Raw genomic sequence first — 18,276 nt, 5'->3', positions numbered from 1 at the left:
TGTATACTGGATCTGGCCCGCGGGGAATACAGATGACCCCGGCCCCCCCCCCTTGAGAGAATGGAATGGCCTGCCATGAGTCCAGACCTCAACCCAATTGAACACTTGTGGAATCAGCTTGGGCGTGCTGTACGTGTTAGTGACCAACACAACCACGATGGCTGACCTGCAACGACTCCTGGTTGAGGAATGGAATGCCATCCCACAGCAATGTGTGACCAGGTTGGTGACCAGCGTGAGGAGGAGGTGCCAGGCTGTTGTGGCTGCGTATGGATCTTCCACCCGCTACTGAGGCTCCTGAAGGTGTATTAAATGAATAAAGTGTAAAATTGCCAATATGTCTTGTTTGTTCCTTGTTACTGATTGAGAGTTCAATCATCCAATCCACCAACCAACTCAAATTCATGAAAACACCACCGCAACTCTGTGGTCAATCTTCACAATCATAAACTAAATACACCACCACTCCAAATTCATGTTGGGGCTTCCTCAGTTTGAAAAGTGACAAACCGCCACTATTACTTATTGCTGTGGGGTAGCCCAGGGAAATTCCACACAGAACCCATTGGTAGGGCCCTTGTGGACCACTGTGGGTTAACTGTGGGGAACACCATGAGGTCTAGTTTACAGTAATTGCATATTGACCTTACTTAGAATGGTTTGAATGGGAACCGTGTGGGCCCAAAATGGAAAGTCCACCATAGATCCTTTGGACATCCCATCCCAGCCCACATTTACCATCTTAAAATACTCTTACTTTTCTGCTACTGCTTATTAATATTGTCGAGAGAAAGAGGCGTTCAATTGAAAACCTGCTGTCTAAACTGAGATTCTATTTATAGAGTAGCATTTCACCAAAGCTTTTTTAAACTGCATTGTCATGTGGTGTACCATCATGAGGTGCCACAGTGGGGTAAAAACACAGTTGTGTACCACAGAGACACGGGACATACAAGAGACTGAATACCCTAAACATTCAGTCAATGCTCATGTCCTTTCAGTTTGATGTGTATGATGTTGCCTGTATGTCAGGTAGGTGAACTTAGTGTGTGTGCCTAGTGATTTTGTTCCACTTCTTAAGATGAACTGAAGACTAACTGAACTGAATTGATAGAAAGATGAGGAAAGCTATAAAACCATGGAGAAACTGAAAGGAACTGGAATAAATAAGAAAATGAATCTGAAAGAATTTTCCCTTTATTCTTCTTTGTCTCCTTGTGATTCCTCAAAATAGCAGAAGCAATGGGGACACTCAAAGGGAACTACTGTGTAACACAAACAAAGGGCTCATGCTCCAAGCTCCACTTTGTGTCTAGATCAGGGCACAGATCCGTGTTCAAACCTGCTCCTGGGGCCCCCATGCTCTGCATGCTTTCCATCTTCTTATTTTGCATACCTGAACTCAGCTGAACACTCAGCTCAATACATGACAAAAACAGTAACCTTAATCCACAGACAAACACAAAAACAGTAACCTTAAACCACAGACAAACACAAACAAATCCACAAAATACTGAAGCCTTAACATTTCCAATGTTGAAGACAACCTTTTCCTCTGCTGCTGTGCATTCCGACCCAAGTATTGTTGCCTTTTTTTACTACAAATAGCCGATGATGCACCACATATATTGGGTGCCTGCACATTAACAAGAAAGACGAGTTTTGAAGAGGTGGATCTGTGTGGACGCTTCTAGAAATTACATAATATTTAGCTGATCAAAGACCAGGCACACCACCTGAATCATCTGCAATGGGTTCACCATGCATGCCATCAGCTTTTGCATAGCTTTTCTAAAACATTGTTTCTACATTTGAAGAGCTAAGATTTTCAGTTTAATTTCATAAATCTGTTAAACTTTTAATAAAAATCAGTTCTCCATCAGCTTTTTATCATTTTTTTATTTAGCTTGATCAGAACTCTTGTTTAAAACTGATCAAATCTGGCCAGATCAAGTTTTTTTTTATCATTCCATTCTTTGAATCAGCTCATGTTAGGCGCATGTCCATATTAACAATTAGGCTAGCTATTCTCTCTAACATATAGGTTAAACGGTAGGCCCTGACCATATTATATGAACTCATCACCAAATAGGTTATTTCCAGACTACCTTGCTGAGAGAGCACTGCCATATTTCATATAACCAGTAGTTGGTTGTTTAGGGTTCTTGCTGAGAGAGCGCTGCCATACTTCATATGACCACTAGTTGGTTGTTTAGGGTTCTTGTTCCTTTTTTTCGCCCTCAACCCACACCCCCCTTACTGTAGCTCCACCCACACAGTGGGAAACACTGCTTTAGTCAATTAAATACGTTTCTTTTGTCCAAGAAAATAAAATATTAGAGCCTTTTGAAAAAGCACTGTTGTCAGTTTACTGGATGAAATGATCCATCCCTTTTGTCTATTGCATGAATGAAAGGGAGGTTTTCACCATTCCATGGACAGTATGTTAAGGCTTTTGTATTTAAAAAAAGGCATAACGAAACATAAAACACATTCTGTTCATAAAAACTGAGGTGTGCCAAACATCGCTTCATAACAATTGGGAGTTCCATTCCACCATGTTATAATCAGAATTTTACTGGATTCTTGAAAAAAGTAATTTTATCGCATAACAGACTTCTTAGCTATATAAAAGAGTTCTGCCATAGGTAACCATTACATTGTCACACATCATTTAACATTGATATTTTGGTCAAATTCCGATTGAAGTGGTAGGTATAAAAGTGTGTTTAGTAGGGAGCAGTGTAGTAGATATTCATCGTGTTCATTCAGTCGTTCATCGTGTTCATTCAGTCGTTCATCGTGTTCATTCAGTAGTTCATCGTGCCAAAGGTTATTTGGGTTCTGTTTTGCCACCTTACTTGACAAATGTGACTGGCTGAGTGCTTCATGAGCGTGGTATGTAAACTATCTGTAACATAACTGGCATAACCTTGCATGATCTGATGCCATATTTTCGATTTAGGTACAGATTGCTCAATTAATAAACATATCTATATCACATTTCAGATATATGTTTTCCTCTGAGAATCTATGGCGAGGAAATAAAAACTCTCTATGATCACCAGTTGGACAACAGATTTTCAAATAAAGTAATTCATTATTTACATTCCATGCCATGTTTGTAATTTGTTTTACCACAAGTTCTATCTTAACAAATTAGAGACTTTGTATTTTATCTTTTTGCATATCCACAGTAACACAGTTTATATAATTTTCATATAATTACAAACATTGTATTAATATCATAGAACAAACATCCAAATATTCAATACTAAAGGAAAGAGTAATATGGAGCATTCATTATGATACACCAGCCATATATGTACACATTCATTTAGTCCCAGTGTAAGCAAGGTCTGTGACTAAGTGAGCTGACCAATATGTATATTAGGGGTGTAGTATATATTCATATGTATTCATACCATATTCATGCTTCTGTTTGGTACACATTACAAACAAAAAATACTGTGAATTACAATTAATTATTTGAATTCAATGCTTCATTTAGATGCACTAAAACATAGAGTAAATGATTATTTTGTATTTCCTCTTGACTAACTATATAGAATAAATAGGTAGTAATCAAGTTAATGCAAGAGGTCCTTGCTGTTTATTTTGAACATTCTTGGCTCAGCTTTGTTTACCTACAAACAGAAGAAGTATCCGCACTCTGATCTGGCATTGCTTTTTGATTCTATTGTTTGTAGATGGGGTTATCAACCTAAGTGAAGCACCAATGGGGAAAAATAAGAACATTACAGGAGAGCACGGTGTTTACTAATCATTGTCCAGCTTTCTTTACCTAGCAACCAAATACGTTCTGGCTGTGGCTCAAAGCAATAAAATTAAGGCACTCGAACAATTATGCACGGTGAAAGAATTGGCTAAGCAAAGAAAATTACGAAAATCCAACTTGTTTACAAAACTTAAGAGCATCTTATCTACTCTTTGTTGAAATAGAAAAAAAAACAGAACTGATTTTTATATTTATAAATCTATGTTATATTTGTTTTCACAGCATGCAGACAAGACTCCCTTTTTATTTTTATAATGACATTGGCACAACTTTGGCCTTGGCCTCATACATTACATTTTTATCATGTACAATTGCTTAAGCATCTGTCTTAAGTTGTCATTTTTACAAGTTATGAATCATGACCTTTGTGATTACAATTTTTACAATAAATTAAGTTAACACTGCTGCTCACTCCTTTGAGATAAGATGATGTTCGGACTGTGTGACTGAAGTGTCTTTGGGACTCTCCTGGGCTTTGATGAATGACTAAGGTTTCCACATGGTTTGGCTATATTAACAAATCAGCAAGGTTGGAATGTGATGGGAATCCCTGCCTGCCTTGCATCTTGCATGTGTCTTGTTTATCTAGGCAAGAAATGCTAGCATTGTGTATAACACCTTTAAGTTCTTTTCCATCTTTTCATGTCTTGTTTTTGTGATTGTATTGAAATTTACCAAACCATACCAAATGTACCGATCCATAATGTACTGTTAGACCCCTTTATAACGTAATGTATGTGTAGGAGCGATGCCAAGGTTGTAACGGCACACACACACACACACACACACACAGACACACACACAGTATACTGTGGGCACAGAAAGCTTCCATTTCGCCACGTCAGGTCAGGAGATTACAGTTAAGCATTGATCCATTCTGAAGATTATTTGATTTAAGTGTCTGGCTATGCGATAACACATTCATTATTTCATCACTGGATGGTAGATTTGTGGTGGCCTTGGTTTACAGTGTCTGGGCAAACTGACAATAATTTGCTTGAGAGAACTTTTTCGACTACCTAAATTACATAATAGAATATTGGAACCTTTTGTATGTGGTCAGACTGTCACAGGTAAGTTGACCATTACAAATGTATCCTATCCAAATGTCTCTGTATTTAACAGTCCGTGGGTAGTATTTTCTGTCTCTTGACATTATGAGACAAATATTGTGTATGTTGTGCATGGTGCTCATATATGGGCACAAGGTACATGTTGTTTAAAGATTGCAAATGGTGGATGAATGGAGTTGGTCAGTGGCCCAAACATTCTTTTCTCCTTTTCTTCAGTTTATCTAGCGTTAATATTCTTATACTGACACATGAGAAGGTTCTTGAAGGTTTTCTTGAATGTTGCATTGCACAGAGCATAGCAGGCAGGATTGATGGTGCTATTCACATAGCAAAGCCAATACCCAATGGCCCATACTGTGTCAGGCACACATGAATGGCAAAATGTGCTGATTAGTACCATGACATTATATGGTGTCCATGTGATGATAAATGCCAACAGAATGGCAAAAATGGTCTTAGTAACTTTCTTCTCCCGAGCCGCCATCTGCCTCTTCCTCTTTACCTGGCTTCGAGCGATGCTGGCAAATTTCCGTGCCACCATTCTGGGTCGGTTCACAGGAATGGAGCGGGCCTCAACACCGCTGTGAGGTGGGACAATCTCAATGGCGGTGATGCACTCATCCCCTGCCTGCTTGGTGACAATCTTGATTTTGGACCACTTGGATGCTGGGTTCAGTTTGGAGATTGAGGCCGGATCAGCAGCAGCAGCCTCAGAAGTGATCTGGCTGTTTGCCTTCTCGTTGGTGTCCTTCGGGGCAATGCTGGCCGTGCTGGAGTCATTGGAGCTCTCCTTCTCCTCGGGCTGGACACTGGACTCAGCCTTGGTCGAGACAACAGACTCATCCAGCTTGCCATTCTTCAGGGTATCACTCGTGCTGCAGGTGTCCAGGCTGGGTTTAGGCACCTGATTGTTGTTATTCTGTTTAAGAATGCGACTCTTTAGTAGTCCACCAGTCTTGAGAATCTTGTTTTCTTTCTTGGCCTCTGGTTTCTGTCTGGACACTCGGCTTCGGCTCGCTAGAGAGATGTGGATATAGAGCACAGTCATGATGACCACTGGCAGGTAGAAGGCAGCAATGGCAGTGCCAAACGTGATGGTAGGGTTGGAGAGGAACTGGATGTAACACTCGCCGGGCCCGACTGTGCGTTCTCCCGCAATGAACTGCCAGAACAAGATTGCAGGAGCCCACAGGATGAAGGAGAGTATCCATGCAGCTGCAATCATCAGACCTGCCATCTTGGTGGTCCTCCTGGCTGGATAGGACAGTGGTTTCGTCACACAGAAATAACGGTCAAAACTTATGATCAACAGGTTCATCACAGAGGCATTGCTAACCACATAGTCCAGGGCCAGCCACAGATCGCAGATCACAGGACCCAGGGGCCAGTAACCCGTGATAATGTAAAGTGAGTAAAGGTTCATGGAGAAAGCTCCAATGATGAGATCTGCACATGCCAGGCTAAATAAGAAGTAATTGTTGACTGTCTGAAGGTGTCGGTTGACTTTGATGGATAGCATTACTAGGATGTTGCCCGTCACTGTAACAAAACTGAGGGAACCTGTGACCAGTGCAATGAAGACCATCTCAACAGTTTTGTATTGGCTTCCAGGGGCATCCCCAACTCCACAGGATGCATTGCTGCTACTATTGTCACAGCTGAGGTTGGCAGAGAAGGCATCGTTGAAGACACTACTCAAGGAGCCTGAAAACAGAACACAAAGATGACTTTAATCTTTGTATCTTTGTCCTTTAACGTTTCATACTGTAATGTTTTTAACTGAAACAGTTTCTATAAAACACATTATTTGCATTTAGTTAAAGGTCATGTTCCTGTTCTGCATTCTCAGTGTAGAAAGGGTGAACTATTACTTACATTACTAATGACCTTGCATTCCACACCATAACTGATCTGGAATGTTTGGAGAAACTATTGCAGGCCAGTATTTTTAGTCAAAGTATTTGTATTCCCCAAAGCCATAATTTGCAGGTTTTCAAATGTAAGACTCCAGCTCTTATTGCAGTCTCACCCAATTCCATGTACTGACTTTGTTTTTCACAGGCATTAGATTGAGTACAGAATGGGAACAGACAGCAGTCAGGGTTAATTGCCTCCAGTTAAAGCAATTTGGGCATTCCTGTTTGATTAACCACATGGTCTGCATGGATGTCACTTCATTTGGTTTTCAAAGAGATTAACATATCGCAGGGAATATGCTTAAACAGTTAAGCAGCTCAACATCAACTACAGTTGTTTCTATCGACTATTCTGCCAGTGGCATTGCTAATTACATAAGCAAATCAAACACCATTAGAAAAATAAACATTTCTTTTTTTGATCCCCCATGAATTTCCATAAAAACACCCATATGTTAGTTCAGTGCCAAGGTAAAGAGATGAAAATATGAACTTGCAGCCAACACTGTGATAGAGCTTTGACAGTACATATACGTGACATGTCCAAATTATGCATAATTTTCATCTGATGAATATTAATATTTTTTCACTCATGCTACCCAGGCGTGGGGTGGATTTGCTGTATAAAATATTGACGGTTGTTTTTTTTCTTCAAGTATGAGTGCTGAATACATTTCAACCGGTTTCATCATGATTTGTGCAGCATAATAATTCTCTGAAGAATCATTTGAAAGCACCTCCATGCAAGCTGGGATAACGCCTTCACTGTGCAAAAAAACTGTGTAGCAACCTAAAGAAATATGTTCTTTCTATAAGTAGTCTTGAAAGCTTGATTGTTCTTGTGGCCTTCCTCCCTACATTATAACACTCTATCAAACTGGTAATATTAGTGCATGCAATGCCATGTAAACATGCCCTCCTTTTTCATCAGCCCATGCCCCATACATATTCTAAATAATCTATTTGAGGAAATTACTTATAATTCACAAATGTCAGACAGCCAATACAGGCATTCCAAAAATGAAATAACAAAATAAGTGAGGGCAGACATTGCACAAGATATAGGACTAGAACTGTTCATTCTGTCAACACTGTTTCAGGATCTACATGAATAACATGGTGGCAATATGAAACATGTAATGTACCTTTCAATTAGAAGATTCACTTTGGTGTAAATAATGATCCCTGCAAACTTTACAATTACTGATAATGAGGAAGTTTAATGTAAACAATGCATGTACACGTACACTACTTTATTACTTTACTTTATTAATTTACTCACTGAATATTTTGAGGTTTGAGTTCAGAGTGTATTACCTCTATTGGCTCAAGATAACCATTTATTTTCTTTACATATGTGGTTTCAGTCTATTCTGGCCGCAGCAAGGAAGAGCAAGGAAGATGAAAACTACACAGGTTGGTATATAGCTCACTCAATCTATTTGTAATGCACTGGGTATGACATACTGCACAGTAGATCATTATACTTCAAAGTCAACTAGCAAAGCATTCTCTGTAATGTATTCCTTTTGATACCCTGACCAAGCCTCCAAATGTAAAAATAGTAATAAAACACTTTAACCAGAGGTACTGTAGTACTTACAAGCAAGCTTCATTCTTTAACATATTCCACATGGTCTATTCCATATACTAGGGACAAAATGGATGCTTTGTTCTGTCATATATTTTTTGTACTACACACACACCTTGATATATTTCTACACTGAAAGACCAGTAGCCACCACATTTAATGTTTGTTGTAAAGTAATGAATTTATTAAATCTGTAAAACAATTAATCTCAAAACAAATGAACGAAACTTAAACCTCAAGATAACATCTCTGAGTGCATTCTGCTATTCTGAGCATCTACAAGCTTGTAGACATGTCATCTACAATGAGTTCACAGAAATCTCCAACAGCTGCTTGTGATCTATCCTCAACAAAGTCATTGTTGTAGTTCTTTTTTGATATCTTGAGAGCCTCAGATACTGTGAGTACAGTCACTGTTACTGGCCTCATATATTGATTCCTAATATCGTTTTCTCTTGAAGGGCTTTTCAGAGCCTGGATGTGAAGGAAAACATGCCCTTTGATGATAGTTGTGTGACATTTGTGAAACCAATGGCTACATTGAGTCTTTGAACACTGTCAAAAATAGATACGGGCAGGGTTGATTGAACTCCTATCATAAACACTTCACCACTGGCAGCCACATCATTTGGCACGGAAGGGATTCATGCCGCCAAGTTTGCTGTGGTTGACATTGTTTCTTGTGACATTGTTTCTGCGATTATCACTGAATGTTTAAAATGAATTGATTTGACATTGCTCTATACTTTCTCTACTCTCTAATATGTAGAATAATTCCACTTGAAAACTGATTATTGGGATGGGTGATGCTGGGTCTCATTTGGCAGTGGGAAATCAGTAGATGGATCTGTGTACCCTTAAAGGTCCAGTCCACGATTCTTTTCTAATTCACATTTTCTCAAATTTGCTGCTGTCCGTTCTGTGTGTGCGCTCAGAAACTGTGCGTACAGAGCCCTGGCTCTGAAAATGGAAAACAAATAAACAGGCTTGGATTAAGCCATACAGTATTTCAGCCAATCTACATGTTGCTTCAGGAGCATTGAAGGGATGGGTGTGATTTGACTGGCTGTTGAGCTCAAATATCAACAGCCTTTTGCCAGAATCATCTTTAATGACTTCAGTAGATGCTGATGCCTGATTCCTCAAGTAAAATGAAATGGTCTGCCTGAGTTTTTCTTAAAACTATGTTGCTAACCCACATTATGTGCATTTTTTGCCTTGACCATCATACAAATATTTGAAAGCTAGGCATCAAGAGGGAAGTATTTAAAGAATTCGACTGCACAGTGCTCAGTATTTACATGCAAAAAATTATTATGACAAATAATAGCCTGATCCACTTTAGACAGTAATGGTCAATGGCAGAGCTAATAATTACAATTTAATATTCATGGTAGAAGACAAACTTCAGACAGTCGATGAAACGATGGCTGTTTATCCAGGCATGCCTCATTCTTATGTGTAGCCTGACCATTATTCTAATTCCATCTCCGAGATGGAGCTACACTACAATAGACAGAGAAAAGATAAGGTTAAATGAGGGCCTCACCAACTCTGTGAATCATTTTGGTGATAGGGACACCATGAAATTAAATGATTGAAAATAAACGCATACTTAAGCACTTTGTGTTCAGATTCAATCAGACTGGAGATTGTATAAACTTGGGTCTATAGAAGAGAGGAATTCTATACCAACGTGCAGCTCATCACTGTGTACATGTCCGAGAGAGCCACACAACACTGCCTATGATGTGCAGAGCACCTAGTGACACCAGAGAGAGGCTCTGTCCTGTGAAGAGGGGAGACAAATGTGCCTCTAGAGGCAGAGGGCAGAAGGCCCCTCCGATACATCAACCAAACTCACTGAATCACAAGCACAGCGGCTAACATCTGACAACGTGGCGCGAGCTAAATAATATATAAATCTTGACATGATACCATCTTGTTCAGGGTGTCCAGTTTCAACTATTCCTTGCCCCTGTCGCCATTGTGCTTGCTCTAAAGAGGGTCCAGGCACTGGGCTCTGTGAAGCGCCTAGAGACATTTTTATTGTTTTGGTGCTATATAAATATTGTATTGAATTGAATTGAAACTATTTAATTTGTATGAAAAGTTAAAAAACTTCATGTTTTCAATCTTTGACCCTCCAGGGGCTCAGTACAATGCCACTGAATAAGTTAGTTGTCTTTTAATCCGTGTGACCGCAGGATCCAGTAAACTAGAGGTGCACTCTCATTCACTGGACATTCAGTTTTTTCAATTAATAGCTGAACTATGTGGGACGGGTTAACTATGAGTGAAGTAGGAGGGTTAACTTACTGAAATGACATATCCTAAGACAGGCAGATACTATACTAAGTGCTTCAGCAACTAGGCACCATTAAGGGTAAACACATTTATCTCTGCACCATTTAGAAGTGATGTATCTGTGATCCAATGACTGTCACTATGGTAGGCTTGATTAGTGGCAGGCCAACCAGTCCAATAATCCTGAAATCAGTGTCTGCCAAGAATAAGAGTAAAGGGATGGGAAAAACATAAGGTCTTGCATACAAAATCCCCATAATCCTCTCGGGGAGAACATTTTACCCATAAAAGTAGTACTACGCTAGCCTGAAGTTCTTCCACCAAGGGTGAGAAGATGAAAGAAGAAAACATTTAGACTTTCATGCATCACTGCACAAGTAAAACCCCATGCAGCTATTAAGAGAGCAGCAGGGGTGTCTGTCTGGGAGTACTGCAGAGCCTCCACTGACTCTCCAATGAAAGAAGCCCACTTTTGCACCCTACCTTAGACATAACCATGTATATATCCTCAAAGCTGCCTGCAAATGAATGGCAAGAGCATGGCGTACTGGCATATTAACAAAAATGACATGTGATTTACCATGATTTCATTTTTGATTTACAACTTAAAAATTGTATATGGATATGTATTGGTCGTCCTCTCCCACTACATAGAGGCACATTTGTATATGGATATGTATTGGTCGTCCTCTCCCTAGAGGCACATTTGTCTGCCACGGGCCCCTCGTGACTTGAGGCCCCATGCAGTTGCATTGACTGCACTGCCGGTAGTTGAGCCCCTGGAATTGTCACTGTCATAAATAGGTCAAGGCATTGTGTATCGGAAGACACAAGTTATGCCAGGAAGATGCCAGAGGACTGATGATCTCACTCCTGATGAACAGATTCCAAAACCATATTCTTATGTACACCACCTTCTCAGAACTGAGCAACAAAATGCAGCAAAACAACAGATGGTCTGCAGTTAAATGTATTCATTATGCCACACACAGTGGAGAGAACAAACCAACTCATTGAGTTAGGCCTACTGCAAATGATTCATTAGCATCTCTTTACAGACAAAATGGTGATTGTATGTATATGAACACCATTTTGGTATCGTAAAATAAAGAGGCATTGACATAACAGCAGAACATACAACAGGGTCCCTTCCCACATATAATCCTCATATAAGCCACCATTACCTGTAATAGGATTAGTATGGGGTACTGCTGGATCGGTTTGTTGTCATGGTTACTCTGAAATCAAATATCTTATGATATTGTCTGCAGATTACTACATCTAACAACATTTAATAAAATAATAAAATAAAATAATAGACACGGCCTAACATCAGAAGGACTTATTTGCCACCCCTAATACCAAATTCTGAATATTTTGTGTGCAGTGAAATAAAATGTTGATTTCATAGTAACCATGGCAACAGTAGCATATAGTGCTGAACCAGTAACAGTAAGCACTGCGAGAGGACCCACCCCTTCCTCAGCAAAGCATGCAAACACTAATTTATGGCCAAATGGGAATATCAAGACATCTGAGTGGTAGCACACTACAGTGACTGTCATAGAGTGGTGGGGATGGCTTTGCTGTAGCAGAGGATCACATTTTATATTTGGTGTGCATCATAGCATCATTGTGATTCCATAATGATGTACACATTCCCTTTGACTACATCTAGAGCTCATTAACCTGAGCCTGAGCTGCGTGTGACAAAGAGTAGGACAGTAGTGCCATAGTGTAGGTATTTAAGCTGCTAATACAACCAAACACAAAAATGCCACTTTTACCAAGTAAAATACAAAAGGAAAATAAATAGAAATCACAACAATGTAATCATTTATAGTGAAAATGGGGACTCTCACATAATTTTCTCGAGGAACAAAAATCAGCTAACGGTCTGAGATCCGCTTTGGTAGTGCTGCACCCCTCTGTTCTCAGTGGGATGATAACAATGGTGCCATCTTGTTATAGTGGAAAACATCTCTCTCACACACTGCTTTGATGCGAAATACAAATACTGTATGTCACAGGCACTGCTGGTGTGATTTACTGCTAAGTTATGTGACAGTACAATACTATCTGAACAAAATGGAGTACAGAGGGACTGTGCAGACTATCATATGCATGGTTCCAGGGAGTAGTTGCTTTATACATTAACGTTCCTCCAACACTACTCACATGTCTAAACCAGGCACAGCATGTGCATGATTGAGTTTACAAGGCTGTATTGCATTTCTGCCTATAGTTGACACTGAGTTATAAAAAGGTTGACATGAAATACTGATGTGTATTGATTTGGTACAACCCTACACCACTCTCCCATTTCTGCCTTCCGCTGTAAGCAATGGCTGATTCTTATTGCTACCCTCTTTAGCCTCGATGGCATATGAAATGGGATAATTTGTTAGGCTAAACAGTGCATAGGCACAATGCGTTGAAAGAAGCGGCAGATCAATCAAAGCGAATGGATTTTTCTAAAAATGGCATCAAAATGACAAAATGTGAGTCAAGCATTTTCTTTGTTATTACAAAGTGAATCGTTACGACTGCAAGTAAATGACTACCAGATAATGTAAGCCTTTCATGAAAAGACTAGCTGGGCATAGTACAGTCCTCAGTGAGAGAACAGTGTCTATGTTGGGTCACTTGCAAAGTAAATCTCACATCTGAGATTTAATGTGCTGCATATGTAAATGATTTGTGGATGGTGCACCGGTCAAATTTCATGTCATGCTGAATTCCAGCCAGCCCCTTTGATCTGGCATCATTATTTACTCAGCAAAAAACACCCCCTAATTGTTTTATGTTTCAATATGTACAGAACATAGTCATAGTGTTTATCTGATAGATTCTTTATGGGTATTCATCACGAACTCTCATAGTTATAATGTTTATATGTAGCTATTGAGTCTTCTGAAATAGAAATACATGTATTCAAATATGTATCAATGTCACTTTTACTGTTATGCAAAAAGGATACTTAATGTGTTATTTGACTTGGGGAAATAGAAGAACATAAATATATATTACATGTTTTATTCTTTCTCAAGAATTTCTTACTGGTCATATCCTCTGAAAATCCCGAGGTTCAATAATAACTGAGAAGAGATTAATGTTCTGTATATTTTCAAGCAATCACTTCTATGCATATGACTCCACCCTGTTTTCATTGATTTTATTGTTCAGAATATATATATATATATTATTATTTTTTTCAACTGGTATAATGTCTCTATTTTAGTTCCTGCTTAAGGTCTTATAATTTAAAAAGATACCAGTTTTAAAACATAAAAACCTCTCTTCAAATTCTCAGAAATTCTGAAAATTCACAGATGTTTAATTTAGAATTTTGAGAATTGCAAAGTTATCTGCCTTTTTAAAAAGGGAAGTAACGGAATAAGACAAACACAGCATTCCATATGCAGTTAAGCAGAAGGTTCTAGATAAAGGTTCCTGGTCCGTCTAGGACTCTCATGCTGTGTCCCATATCAATTTTTACACAACCATTCAGCTTGACTTTCTCAGAAACATTTCTCTCGTTCTGATATCTTAAGAATGCAAACTGGGCACTGTAAAGGGTCATTGAAGTATACCTAAGAGATTCATTAATCAAAGTGCCACTCAGCGCAAACATGCACACACGATACACAAAGGTAATGTCATGTAATGAGTGCTCTGAGAACAGTAGTTTAGCGTGAGCAGAATTCCAATACATTTTAAATAAAAAATAAGCCATATGCAGCTATACAATCTGAAAGTCTAGTCCATCAGTGCAATCCCACCCTTCCTCCTATTATGTCCGTGTTCCCTATACTCTGGAAACGGTGTTTAACACGTCCTCAGGAAGCTGTCACCTCCATGCTCTCCAAGGTTTGAGAGGGCATACAACATCTGTGTCTAGCCCTGGCACGGCCACTGGGACATGGCAGCCTCATCAGCACAGTTTCTCTGAGAAAAGTAGGTTACAGCACAAATGGATGGGGAGGGCTGCCACTGTCAGAGGGAAAGGGGGTAGACACTGACACCATTAAGGGGGAGGTTTAACCCTTATGTGTCTGACAAAGCACAAACTCCACTGTCAGTAGCCAGTACAGCCCGCAGAGACGGAATGCCCCACATTCATCAGTGCAGCATCTTCAGCGACTGTATACATGAACACTGGCCACTGAGCCCATGTCATGCCTATTATACATTTGTATAACTTCCTAAACTTACCGATGCCACCTCTACCTATCTGTGGTAACAAGAGCCAATAGTGGCGCCAGCTGTTCAGGTTTTTCTTTTGTATTTGAAAGATATGTTGGGAGGGTTCGGGGGTTTTTTTGGCAGTGACTGCTCAAGATATTCGGATTCTTAAACATCTAAATGGCACAAATCCCACCAGTGAGGATACTCATTAACAAAGACCACAGGGAGAGCTCTGCATGTCAAGGTGTGCCCGACAGCTTATCCAGTAGAAGCAGATGATTTTAGATTGGTGGCGTAGTGGTCAAAATATGATGGTATAACAGTATCACTGTATTATTGATACAAGGCAGCGATGAGGTTTGTATATTATATTTCCCCCAATATGGATCCCATCAGTAATACCAATGTTAGAAGTTGAGAAACAACTGAAGATTTATTTAATTACTGATTATCATCTCTCCTTGAACACGTATGTCCAACACTGAGAAAAACATTATTTTACAAGCACAATTACACATGATGTATCTGATACTGAAAGGGAAGAGGTACTAAGCAATTTTAGTACGGGATAACAGACAAATGTATTGTTTACTCATTTGCCAATACTGTTGTGTGTAGAGATAAATGCTTTTTCAGTCACTTGTATCAATCCCGCAACATATTTGCATCACAGGAAATGAAATCCCAATAACTATTTGGGACGCTAATATAGAAACACTGTATCTTTGAAACAATCTCAATAGTTCTCATAAAAGGTTCACATTAACATGTGTGAACATGAAGTGCATCTTATTCAACGTGTATACAAGTTACTTATATAATAAGCCCACTGGTCGCGCTGTAAATGGACAGATTTGGAGTGATAGAACTGCCTTCTCAGCCTTCATTGAACTGGTCTCTGCCGTGGGATATCCTCAACTTTGACCATAAATTTGAAATGGTCGGTCTCCTGTGTTGTTCTGTCATTAAGCCATATAAATTAAGGTTTTATAAATGAACTGTTTTCCGTTCGACTCATATTGTTGATTGGTTATTCCGTTTGAAGCTTTCTTACTTTGAAGACTCCCAGTCAAAACCAGGACATAGAACTATTTGAGGTTAATTATCTATGTTAAGAAATTATTGGCAATAATTAAGACACATTTCAAAACGGCACCTTAAAACAAATTAACTATGTTTACTATAGGCTTACAGTAGCTAGTAAATTGTCAGTTTACCCTTCGAGATTAAATAAAATATTGCATTTGACCAAGCACCTGTATTTATCGAATTCGATTTTTCTTTCTGAGCGTAAAATATAGTTAAGTGGAGTTCAATGATTTAGGAGTACTTACAGAATGTAAACGAATATGTATCACAGACTAAAAGAAGAAGCAAAAGAAGTTTCTTGGGTAATCATGCATGAGGAATCTTACCGTTTTGGTTCCACGGCACAAGACCGTCAGTTCCAGTGCTATTAGTTACATTCATGTTGCATGATTTTAATGTTCTCAACTTGTCAAAAAATCCCTCCGAATTTATCTTAAAGAAGTTTTTTTTCTGGCAGCTGGTGCAAGCGTTGTCCTCATTTTGGGCAATGTCAATGTAAGCGTGACTTATGTAATCACGTTAAGTGCGTTAACAGAAACAGTTTTTGATGCGAAGTCACGTTATAGCCCTCATTACGGAGATAACCATTCCAAGTGACTGGTAACCGCGACACCCTACGTGATAGTGTACGAGTGTCTCGAAGACGTCAATTTTCGCTCTGCCAGATGTGCTCCACATCTGCGTGAGTCGATCCAATGTTTTCTCTTCGAGATTTGCAGGCACACACATGCCTGAATGTCAATGATGTCATGCTAGTCCGACCAATCACACATGAGTCCCTCTTGTTGGAGATAGTTTTTAAATAGACTAAGCTATTGGATTTGAGCATGGAGCAAAGTAACCAACAGACAACACAAGAGTTTTAAAATGTCACGCATTCGTGGTTTATTCAGACAGTGCATCCAATCAGGTAAAGCAGAGAAAACTGAGACATGAGAAAACTGACACTGAAATCATTTAATTCACTTTAATTCAATTTCACTGACAGTTTTCCTCTTAAGGTTTTGACAATGCAGGCTCTCGATAGGCTACTATCTAACCAAAAGTTGTGCAGGTAGCCTACTGAAAATGATCGCTTCAGCACCACAAACTGTGGACAGCTCATAGAACAACATCATTTTCGGTGTTCTTTAAGCGAACATTGTAGCGCGCTGGGGCTTTCCCAGCATGCCTGGGGTGAAAGACTGACATTCGTCAAGTTTGTTGTTGTGCTTCCCATGATAGCTCCGTTGCGTTTCCCTTTTGTGTCTAATGTTAGCGTGTGTGATTGTTTACCATGTCATCTCAGAATCAGAATTCTTTTAATGGCCAAGTATATTTACATATACAGGACATTATCTTGGTGGTTGGTGCATAGGACATAAAACACATAACATAACAACAAAATAGCAAAAACAAGAATAAAAGACAAATGTTTTACAAGATAGAATATTAAATAATAATAAATAATTTGGGCACGTGCAGGGCTAAGATGCAGTGAATTGGAATTGGCAAACCCAGAGTCAGTGTGATGCAGGGGGCTTGTTTGTGAGCACCACTGTCGTGGGGAAAAAACTGTTCAGGTGGCGCGAGGTTTTGGTCTTATAGCCTGGAACCTTCAGCCAGATGGGAGTCTCTGAAATAGGTGGTGACCGGGATGGGAAGGATCAGCGATGATCTTGCATGCTCTCTTGCTGGTCCTGGAGTGGAACAGGTCTAGGAGAGACGGCAGGTCGCAGCCGATGACCTTCTCGGCTGACCGAATGATCCGCTGCAGTCTGCCTTTGTCCTTTGCAGTAGAGGCAGCGAACCAGATGGTAATTGATGAGGTGAGGATTGACTCAATGATGGCTGTGTAGAACTCGACCATCACTTTCTGCAGCATGTTGAATTTTTTTAGCTGCCGAAGGAAGAACATCCTTTGCTGGGCCTTCTTGATTGTGGAGGTGATGTTCCCTGCCCACCTAGGTCCTGTGCCATAATTGTTCCTAGGAATCTGAAAGACTCCACAGTGTTAACTGGGGAGTCACACATGATGAGGGGGATGGTTGGGGCTGGGCTCCTCCTGAAGTCTGCTACCATCTCTACTGTTTTACAGGCGTTCAGCTCCAGGTGATTCTGGCTGCACCAGAAAGCCAGGCTGTCAACTTCTTTTCTGTAGGCTGCCTCGTCCCCATTGGAAATGAGTCCAATGAGGGTTGTGTCATCCGCAAATATACGGAGTTTGACAGAGGGGTGGCTGGAGGTGCAGTTGTTGGTGTAGAGGGAGAAGAGTAAAGGAGAGAGCACACAGCCTTGTGTGTTTTAATCTGTGTGTTTTAATGATTTAACCCT

The 18,276-nt window shown here is 39.8% G+C and overlaps 1 protein-coding gene across 1 annotated transcript; it reads right to left on the bottom strand.

Annotated features, from left to right (window-relative positions):
- Positions 1-1,181: 1,181 nt before the first annotated feature.
- On the bottom strand, positions 1,182-16,803 carry chrm4a (cholinergic receptor, muscarinic 4a). The gene is made up of 2 exons (XM_031569542.2): positions 16,290-16,803; positions 1,182-6,576 (listed from the first exon to the last, which is right to left on the bottom strand). The coding sequence occupies exons 1-2, from the start codon at positions 16,342-16,344 to the stop codon at positions 5,090-5,092; spliced, it is 1,542 nt and encodes a 513-aa protein (XP_031425402.1). The 5' UTR covers positions 16,345-16,803; the 3' UTR covers positions 1,182-5,089.
- Positions 16,804-18,276: the final 1,473 nt, after the last annotated feature.

The sequence above is a fragment of the Clupea harengus genome, chromosome 6 (genome assembly GCF_900700415.2).
Source record: "Clupea harengus chromosome 6, Ch_v2.0.2, whole genome shotgun sequence".
NCBI classification, from domain to species: Eukaryota; Metazoa; Chordata; class Actinopteri; order Clupeiformes; family Clupeidae; genus Clupea; species Clupea harengus.
Note: the sequence above shows the minus strand (reverse complement) of the source record. Positions and strands in the feature narration are given on the sequence as shown.

Excerpts from the sequence above, each read along its gene's own strand:
- chrm4a (XM_031569542.2), bottom strand. The coding sequence starts at position 16,344 with ATGAATGTAACTAATAGCACTGGAACTGACGGTCTTGTGCCGTGGAAC. Across the intron at positions 6,577-16,289 it reads TGTGCCGTGGAACCAAAACG|GCTCCTTGAGTAGTGTCTTC; the intron begins GTAAGATTCCTC and ends TTCTGTTTTCAG.